The 9,399-nt window shown below is 47.7% G+C and overlaps 1 protein-coding gene and 1 long non-coding RNA gene across 3 annotated transcripts in view; one reads left to right on the forward strand and one right to left on the reverse strand.

Moving 5' to 3' along the window:
• The window catches only part of Ttl (tubulin tyrosine ligase), a 30,337-nt gene extending 25,622 nt beyond the window's left edge, over positions 1-4,715 (forward strand). Inside the window, exon 7 of the mRNA NM_027192.2 lies at positions 1,373-4,715. Coding sequence (NP_081468.1) covers positions 1,373-1,487 — 115 coding nt within the window. The 3' untranslated portion in view covers positions 1,488-4,715. The remainder of the gene's footprint in view (positions 1-1,372) is intronic.
• Gm46764 (predicted gene, 46764) lies at positions 1,205-9,375 on the reverse strand. 2 transcript variants are annotated; one of them, NR_168332.1, is made up of 4 exons: positions 9,271-9,375; positions 8,154-8,245; positions 2,408-2,927; positions 1,205-2,132 (listed from the first exon to the last, which is right to left on the reverse strand). It is a non-coding gene; the product is annotated as a predicted gene, 46764 (long non-coding RNA). The 2 variants fall into 2 exon arrangements; NR_168333.1 differs by lacking the exon at positions 8,154-8,245 and having other exon boundaries at positions 9,266-9,375.
• Positions 9,376-9,399: the final 24 nt, after the last annotated feature.

Consider the following 9,399-nt stretch of genomic DNA (forward strand, 5'->3'; position numbering starts at 1 on the left):
TCTTCACTGAAGGGCTTCCATATCTCTGTCCCTTCAGCAACAGGAGCTTGAGTCATTTGGCTACCAGATTGTTGAAAATGGGACTAAATTGTGTAAGTGGGAGGGGCTGGGGAGTTGGGGAGTGGAGAGAGCATGGAGCAGGACTGATGAAGGTCAGCTAGCAGTTAGGACTTCCTAAGAGAGAACATGGAAGCATGGCTTCCTAGAGGCTTTCTAACAGGGTAAAATACAGACCTGGCAACCTAGGAGATAGAGGTGGGAGAGAAAGTTCTGTGATGGGGGCAGGGAGGGGCTGCCAGGTGAACATGTCATTAGACAACAGGGATAAGAATGGCATAAGAGAAACTCTTAGCCAGTGGAGTTGGCACACAGCGACTTCTGGGGATGAGAATGGTTAAGACCTTAGGCTAAGGCAGGCTGGTCTGCACTCCTGTCCTTTGGTCGGGCCTCTTGGGTTCCCAATGCCTCCTGTGCAAGTTGCAGGCATATGTTTCCTCACACCTCTGGCTTCTGCCTGCGCTAAGGGTCAGTCCCAAGCAGTTGGCTCTGGGGACTCATCCTACCTATGGAGTCCCACAAGGGAACCAGACAGACAACCTCCCCACACACTGTCATAGGGAGATGGGAGGGTCTCTCCTTTGTGTTCTGCTGTGCAGCCGTGGGTGTTAGAAGTCAGGGATGCTGGGGCGAAACCTCCCGTGTGCTGATTAGAATTACAGGAAAGGGAACTAAGATGATGGGGTTCTGTTGCCCCTAGGGGAAGTTAAGCCCACTGAGCCACATGACCTTGGGCCTACAATACGCTTGCTCTGCTCTCAAGTTCCGTTTCTCCTATGTATCCTGAGTTCTTCAGTCTTGTTGGTATAGATTACTGCTCCCCTCGCATACTGCCCAGCATGCGCACCCACACAGCCTCCTTCCCCTTCTCCAGACCCTCTGTCTCCTGCCTCTCCTTCCTCTGCTTTTCTACGCTGTCATCACTCTTTGTCAGATGACTCTTTATTTCCTGAGTCCCATCTCAACTGTCAACTCCACCAGTCTTCACTAGTGTCCCTTTTCTCTTAGAAGGTGTTGATTTTCCTGGCCGATGCCTACCCCTCCTTGTACAGCCTCACAGACAGGTGAGCCAGGCTCCTGATTCTACTGAAATTACCTTCTCTGCCAGTCATCAGGAGCTCCTTGTTCCCATCAAGGCCTTACATGGTTTATCTGTGTGCAGAGCCTCTTGTGGGTACTTTATTCACAGAGACGAGTTTTTCAAAAGAGGAATTTCTAGGGCAGATCGTCACTGAAATACACACACACACACACACACACACCATACCCAGCTTTGATGAACAGCCTCAGTGACATCTTTAACAACTTATTTCAGGAAACTCTATGCAGAACTGTGCCAGGGCATCGTGGACATAGCCATATCCAGTGTCTTCCCACCCCCGGACACGGAGCAGGTGCCGCAGCAGCCGGCTGCGTTCGTCAAGCTGTGAAGCACCGGAAGGCACAGAGCCACCTTGGGAAATGTACGGGGTCCTGCTCCAGAGGAAAGAGAGAGAACTGGACTGCTCCTTGTCAAGGCATGCTGGGGGACAGATGTGCAGGAAGAGTGTGAAGAGATGGCGGCTGTGGAAGAGCAGCTGAGCTGCCCACAGTGCTGTGGAGACCTTGGGAAGCTGGCGCAAGCGACTGAGAGGGAGAGCCCAGCACTTCTCTGAAGGGCTGGGACCAGGGATTTGTTATGGCGTGATCTGATCCTTTGAGCGGTTTCTGGCCTTGGATGGTACTGGGAACAGAGCGCCTTCTCCCCGGGATGCAGCCCAGGGGCCTCTGAGGGGGTGTCTGCTCACCTGCTGCAGCTTTAGTGCCTTAGTCTGTGCATGGTGCAGCCTCACTGGACACAGACTGGACCTTAGAGCATTTTAGAGGTTGCCACATGTTCCCTGCGACACTATGTCCCGCTGAACTCTGGACCAGCATGCATCACAGTCCGGGCTGTGCCCTGGCCTGTCAGTGAAGGCCTCTTGCTTGTCACCATCCCGGTGGGCTATGAGTGAGCGCCTGCCAGGGGTCCTGTGGACGCCAGTGTATGCTGCTCACTGCATGTTTTAGAAACAAAAGCCGCAGGCCTGACGAATCTGCAAGCATCAAATAAGCATGAGAGAGAGAAAAACAAAAACAAAACCATGATAATCTTACTTTACTTAAAGGGATGGGTGGATGGGTGGGTGGGAGGGAGTCTCTGAAGAGTCTTGAGTCTCAGTTATCTTTGGTTTAACCAGAATTCTGAATGCCGCTTTGCAATTTCTCTCCCCTTTATCCCCCCACAACCCCCTCCCCCCACCTTTGAACCTTTGTAGCAATCCTTTCTGGGAGTCAGAGAAGGTAGAATCCTTTTCCTCACACTCCTCACCTCATAGCTCTCCCCATGCGGGGCCTCCTTGGCTCCAAGGGCCTCTGCAGGAGCTGGAGGGCCAGGTTCCATTCCAGAAAGGGCCCAGTCTGCATATGCATGTAAGTGACAGGAGAGACGCCCTCTCAGTGAGGGTGTGCCTGCCTGAGTGAGAAAGAAGTATTTTTGGAGCTCTGCACTGCTTCTTTTAAGTGTCCACAAAAGTGTACCATGAGATGTTGTTTCTGGGTCATGGGTCCATTCATATTTTATAGACTTCTAGGGAGCCCGCTTCCATGGTGGTGTCAGGAAGAGTCTCGTGTATTCAGGGTGAGCGTGTGAACAGGCGCTTCTGAAGAGTGTCCTGGAACCACGGCAGACGAAGCGAATCTGCCCTTCTCCCCAGAGCACAGTGTGTTCTTTGCTGGTGTAACCGTGTGCGTCTTCATTTGCATTTACTTCGTACACTCTACAGTCGAGTGAAATGTCCACAGAAGACCTGCTGAAGCACCTCTTCCTCAGACAGGGTGAGGTGTGGGCGCTTGCGGCGAGGAAAGGAAAGATGAGACAATTTTAGAATGTGCACCAGTGGGTGGCAGCATGTGACAGTATTTACTGAAGCAAGGAAAGTTCTAACTCATGGGAGCCTGGAGTTAGAGGGCAAAGGTGCCAGGGTTACCTGGAATGTGGGTAACAGAGGCGGCACCAAGAGCAAAGTTAAACACTCAGTATGAAATCAGTTCTAGAGGCCCAGCACAGCTGACGGGGAGTGGTCTGAGAAGGCAGTGTGCACACTCACTTAGAAAGGGAGGGGGGTGCTGGGTCCTCGGCTAGGCTAGGTGGGCTGGTAATGGAGAAAGCAGGGAGGTCTGTGGGTTCTTGGAGCCAAATCACAGGGACATTCAAGAGTGTTTAGCTGTTATGGAGCTGGAAAAGCAGATGTCAGTAAATCTTTATGAATTCTGACAGGTTTTGTAATAAGCCTAAACAAATCCATACCCTCTGTATAAAGGAAGTGAGGTGTTACAAAGTGGGAAGGGTTGAGTTCCTTCCTCACATAGCTTCAACCATTTTTATGCATTTCCTTCCCACCAAGTAGGAAGATCGGCTGGCTTTGAGCCGTTTCATACCATTATATGGTATCCCTGGCACAGATGGCCATGCCTGGCCTCCCAGTCACTCTTCATGGTCAGTTGGTGTAAGTGCTGCCCATCACCCAGGGTTGGGGGGTTGTTTGGAGATGCCAATTCCACCCATGGCACTGTCATTAGACTGCACAATGTCACACAAGCCAAATAACCCACTGTGCCTTAGTGTCTCGTGGAGGAGACATTACCTGACCCAGGGGCTACCTCAGGGAGGTTTTGTGAGAACAAAAGAGAGTAAGTGGAAGACTCAGGGGCCTTTGGTACCAAGGTTCTCAATGCCGACCGCATGCTACACTCTCCATGAAGTTAAGTAAGTGGCTAACCCTTCCCACCTGTGGCTAATTGAATCAGAACCTCAGGTAACAGTATGCCTTGAGGTGCCTTGAACCATTGCTTTGGGAAAGAGGGCAACACATTATTATCTTGGAAGAATCACTTAAGGATTAGGCTCAAAAAAAAATACTCTTTGAAGCAAGCAATTCTGTAAGAACAATCAGATGCTGATATGTGTATTCATAGTCTAAATATTATCCAAGCAGTGTCTCAGTTTGCTTCTCGTCCAGGCATCTGAAAAATCAAACATGCGTTCATTTACCTAAGCAGTAGTCAAGTCCTTGGTAGCAAATGTACACAGACACTAATCTATAAATCTAATCATATATATTAGAGTTATCCATTAATTATGGGAGAAAAGCCCCTCCCCTCACACTTGACTTCAATGGCAATTATAAAGTCCATTTTGCCAAGAATATATAAGTGCCTCTGTGTTGTGAAACAGCATGGAGCTGGCCTGCACAGCAGCTGACAGTGTGTGTCAGTAGCTCTGTGGGATGACACATGCACAGGACATCGGGGAGCGCTGGGAATGGTCTGTGACCCACAGGGCCAGCCAGTGATAGTGATGCTATAAGGTATTCTTATAAACAGGCGTGGTTGTGTTCTTGGGTGAACTCAGTCCTAGTACCAGTGTGGCAGGGAGGGGACCCATGAACAAAATGACAAGGTGCCAAAGTGGGTTGCATGTGGGTTGTGGGTGCTGTCCTGAGGATTCAGTAGCCGATGTATGTGCCTCCAATCCTGGACACAGAGCCTGCACCGAAGAGGGCATTTCTGAAATAAGGCAACTATATTGAATGTTTTAAATGCCTGGAGCATTAAAGATATTTCAAGTGTTTTGTGTCCTTGGGTTTGGTCCTCTTACTGTGGGGGTTGACGAGCCTTTGGCTATCACTGGTTATTTCAGTTTATGATACCACCCAGAGGAAGGCAGGATTTTCCTAGAAACAGCAAGACAGCAAATATCCTTACCTCTTGTCAGCTACCTGGGGAGTCTCTCTTGCCTATCCCTTATTATTCCCTAAACTCTGCAAATGGATGGCCGTGATTCTAAATTCACCTACCATCCAGAGCCAAGTCAGATATGACTATAGTTCCCTAAACAAGTGTTATATATTACAGAAGTCAGCAGGTGGTAATTTCAGCTGCAGACCCCAGGCCATCCCTTCTCGGTGTCTTGTGCCCCCATCTGAATCATGGCACGATGGTCAAGTGGACCAGTGGTCATGCAGGAAAGCCATGTGTGCTTCCAGCACAGGGTAAAGATGAAGCTATTTGCTAGAATGCCTTACTAATCTTGTGGCTCTGGCTGAGTATGTAGATACCTGTCAATCTCCAGAGGATGTCCAGACACTACAGCACTTTGTACAAGCAGCCCCACAAGGTAACTAGTCATTTCTCAGGCTTTGAGGTTGCTTGCACTGAACTCCTCGGTGCACCTGGCCTGCCTTCGGGGGCTACCTGCAACCCATTTCTGTGACTCACATTAGCTATCGGGCTGTTGGACTTCACCATAATTTTTTGGCTATTGGTTTCTAGGATGACCACGAAGCTGGGAAGGCAAGGATGGAAGCAGGACAAGTTAAAACATCAGGAAGCTCACCGTTTTTACTGGGATGTGACTGCTTTCTGGGTTGCTGCCAGCATAGGCTTAACATCTAGAGCACGTTCCTGGTGTTCTTAGTGGTTTTGTGGCACAGAGGATTTTCAGGGGTTCTACCTCTGCCCTTCAGAGAGAGAAGAGCATTCGTAGGGTAACAGGTGTGTTCTGCCACACCCTTCATGAACTGCAGCTTCATTATGAAGAAAAAAAAAGAGCTCCTGATGATACATGGACCCAGCCCGAGAGAAGTCCTTCAGTGTCATTGAACACTACCCCTCGGGGGCTGCCGAGTGGCTATCTGCCTGGCGGCCTGTCTGCTCAGCACTCCATCTTTGCTGTGGGCATAGCGTGTCTGTGTGTTGTTATCATTTGACTTTCTGTTGTTTGTTTGTTTTTTTGTTTGTTTGTTTTGTTTGACAGGTGTCTCTTTGTATAGTCCTGGCTTCCTGTAGCTCACTATGTAGACCAGGCTGGCCTGGAACTCACAGAAATCCACCTGTCTCTGTCTCCCAGATCCTACGACTAAGGGCATGTGCCACCGCATATAGCTCATTAGACTTCCTGGTAGGTCTGCAACACCTCTGCTTCCAGGGATTATTTTAATTTGATATGACACAGAGCTTGCCCAGTGCAAACATTTTCTCCCAGTGTTCTTGTCAAAAGTGATAGCAACAGTTATTTTACATCTCAGCTTCCTAAGGTCACAATACCTCTTAGAACAAACAAAAATGAAAAATGAAAAGCGGGCAGGCTGCTGCCCAGGATCACCTCAGAAGGCCTTGAAAGACTCCACTATATCCATGAGACCACAGGAGGTCATAGCACATAGGGCTGTGAGTACAAGCAGGGAACCCCTCTAACATCCCCGTTATCGCTGATGTTCAGGCTCTATACAATAGAAAGTGAATATCAAGGCAGAATTGTAAAAGGCCTGCACAGGTATTGAAGTCACCACCACCAAACTGGAACAGAACCCTCAGCAAAGGTGGTTATTTAAGAAAATCTTGGCTCGATCATTAGTTGAGCTTTTAGCTAATGAGGCAGAAACACATTACAAAGAACATAGGCTTCACAGTGAATATTGAGGGTGATCACCAACAACAGGTCCTAGAGAGAGCAGAGTCTCTAGTTTCCAAAATTAATTAAGATTTCCTAATTTTTGATACTAATTGTGGGGTATACCAAGAGAGAGAAGGACCTACATGGCAGATGGGTAGAGAATGGACCCTATCCCTGAAGAGGCCCGGTGTTGGACCTTCTAAGCAAACCCTTGAATTCACCGATTTCAAGTGTGTTAGAGAACTGAAGGAAGCAGAGCACGTGAGACCAGAGAGGATATCAGTCAGGAGACAGGATGGAATTCTGAATAAAAGCAAGTGGAAACACTGGAGGCGAAAAGTTGGCTTAGCACAGTGAAAAATTCACTAGAAATGATTGGGCATGTTTGACCTGGCCAAAAGGAATCGGCGAATGTGGAGTCAAGTAAGATTTTACGTCTGATGAAGAACAGAAGAATAATTTACAAAGCAGTGTTTTGTAGACCACAAAGCACACCAACATGCACATAGCAGGAACAGTTGAAGGGAGGGTAAAGGAAAATAGGAACATATTGGGAGAAACAGTGACCAAGGCACTGGAGAGAGCTCAGTGGTTAGAAGTACTTGCTGTTCAACCATGATGTCCGGAGTTCAGATCCCAGCACCCATGGTGGGTAATTAAAAAGTGTCTTTAACAACAAAGAAAAGAAAAAAGAAAAAAAAAACCAACAACAACAACAACAAAATGTCTTTAACTCCAGCTCCAAGGAATCCAACCCCTGGCCTCACACATATACATAAATAAAAAATAAGAGGTTTTCTTTAAAAATCATGACCAAAATCTACCTTGCTTTATAAAAATGAACAAATACCATTAAAATGTACCTAAGAGGCTGGAAGATAGCTCAGTTGGTAAAGTGTGTTCCTTGAAGCATGGGGACCTGTTTAATAGTCAACCTTCACTTAAAAAAATTCCAGGCCTGGTGGCACATAGCTTTAACCCTAGCACGGGGGGGGTGGGGGGGGGGCGGAGGGTAGAGCCAGGCAGCTCCCAGGGGCTCATTGGCCAGCCTAACTTCTTCAGTGGCTCTAAGCTATTGACAGTCCCTGTCTCAAAGGAAGACAGAGCCTGCCATCCCCTGGCCTCCACACATAGGATAAATACATACACGTTCCTGTTCATACCTGTAGATACAACATGAAAACACAGAAAGCATCTAAAAGCTCAACAATTCTCAGAAAGGGATTGATTCCCTTCACGTTTTTCAGAGGAAATATGCCATCAACCCTTAAACACATGAAATGATATTTGACACTATTATCCTCTAGGCCCTGGAGTCTAGGAAAATGCTAACCAGGGCTCACAAAAGATACCATTGTGCAAATAATAAGATTGCTATAATCAGAAGATAGTACCAGGTACTAGTAATGATGTTGCTAAGGGGAAATGTGAAGTTGTACAGCTCACTTTAATAGTTTCACAGGGCTTCAGAAAGGTAAACATAGGTAATATGACACAGAAACGTGGTTCTTAGCTCTGATACCTAAGGGAATTGAAAACACACACATAGAAAAATGGATATTTGTAAAAGCCAAACACTAGAAACAGCACGAATTCTGACACTATCCAACCACCTTCCTACCTCTTGCTCTTGATTGCCCAGAAGCAGGCTGGGGTGGCTTCCTTTCTTCTGGGTAGCATGGCCTGGTTACTGCTTGCCGTCCTGCTGATGTGCTTCATGCATTAAGAGTTGAGTAGACATAAGCACAGCCCACAGAATCAATTAAGCAGGGCTCAGAGGGGCTCACAGAGACTGAAGAGACAGTCCTGGAGCCTGTGTGGCTCTGAGCTAGGTCCTCGGCATTCATGTTATGGATGTATAGCTTGGTGCTCTTGGGGGACTTCTGGCAGTAGGAGCAGGGGCTGTCTTGGACTCTCTTGCCTGCTCTTGGGACCCCTTTTCTTCTATTGATTTGCTTTGTCCAGACTTGATATGAGGGATTGTGCCTAGTGTTATTGTAACCTGTTATGCCATGTTCAGTTGATATACCAGGGAGGCCTGCTCTTTTCTGAAGGGAAATAGAGGAGGAGTGGATCTGGAGGAGAAGGGGGGTGGGGAGGAAGATTGGGAGGAGTGGAGAGAGGGGAAACTGCAGTTGGAATGCAATGTATGAGAAAAACTAAACAAAAAAACAAAGACTTGAGAAAGAGGGGGCTGGGGGTGACACATGCCTTTAACCCAGCACTCAGGCAAAGACAATGGACCTCTGTGAGTTCCAGGCCAGCCTGGTCTAGGACAGCCAGGACTACATAGAGACCCTGACTCAAAAAACAAAGAAACAAAAATAAATAAATAAATATTATTTTAATAAACAGACAAGTTGAGAAGAAATGACAGGTTGGTGCCCCACACCTCCATTTTAGTTGAAGCCAAGAATCCAGAGTCTCCTGAGGTCTGCATCAGGGTGCAATAGGAAAACTCCAGAATGGGACAGAAGGGAACCTTTAAAGATACGTCTTGTATCAGGTCCTAATTAACGAATTAAGCTAATATGGGTCACAGAGGTCACACACTAAAGTGGAGCAGGATTTAGTATGGTTTGCAGGTTACAAAACAGCGAAGCCTCTTTCTCTCTCTCCACCCCCACCCCCACCCCCACCCCCACCCCGGTGTTTCAAGACAGCTCTGTGTAACTACTCTGAATGACTTGGAACTCTCTTTGTAGACCAGACTGGTCTCGAACTCACAGATACCTGACCTCCTGATTGCTGGGATTAAAGGCGTGTCTTCATGTCTGCGCGTAGTTTTAACCGGTCTAATCACGCCATGGTGTAAGTTTCCAGTCGACTCTGAGAAAAGAAAGGACCAGTGTGGGGCGGGCCGAACA

This window comes from Mus musculus, chromosome 2, assembly GCF_000001635.26.
Source record: "Mus musculus strain C57BL/6J chromosome 2, GRCm38.p6 C57BL/6J".
Lineage (NCBI taxonomy): Eukaryota > Metazoa > Chordata > Mammalia > Rodentia > Muridae > Mus > Mus musculus.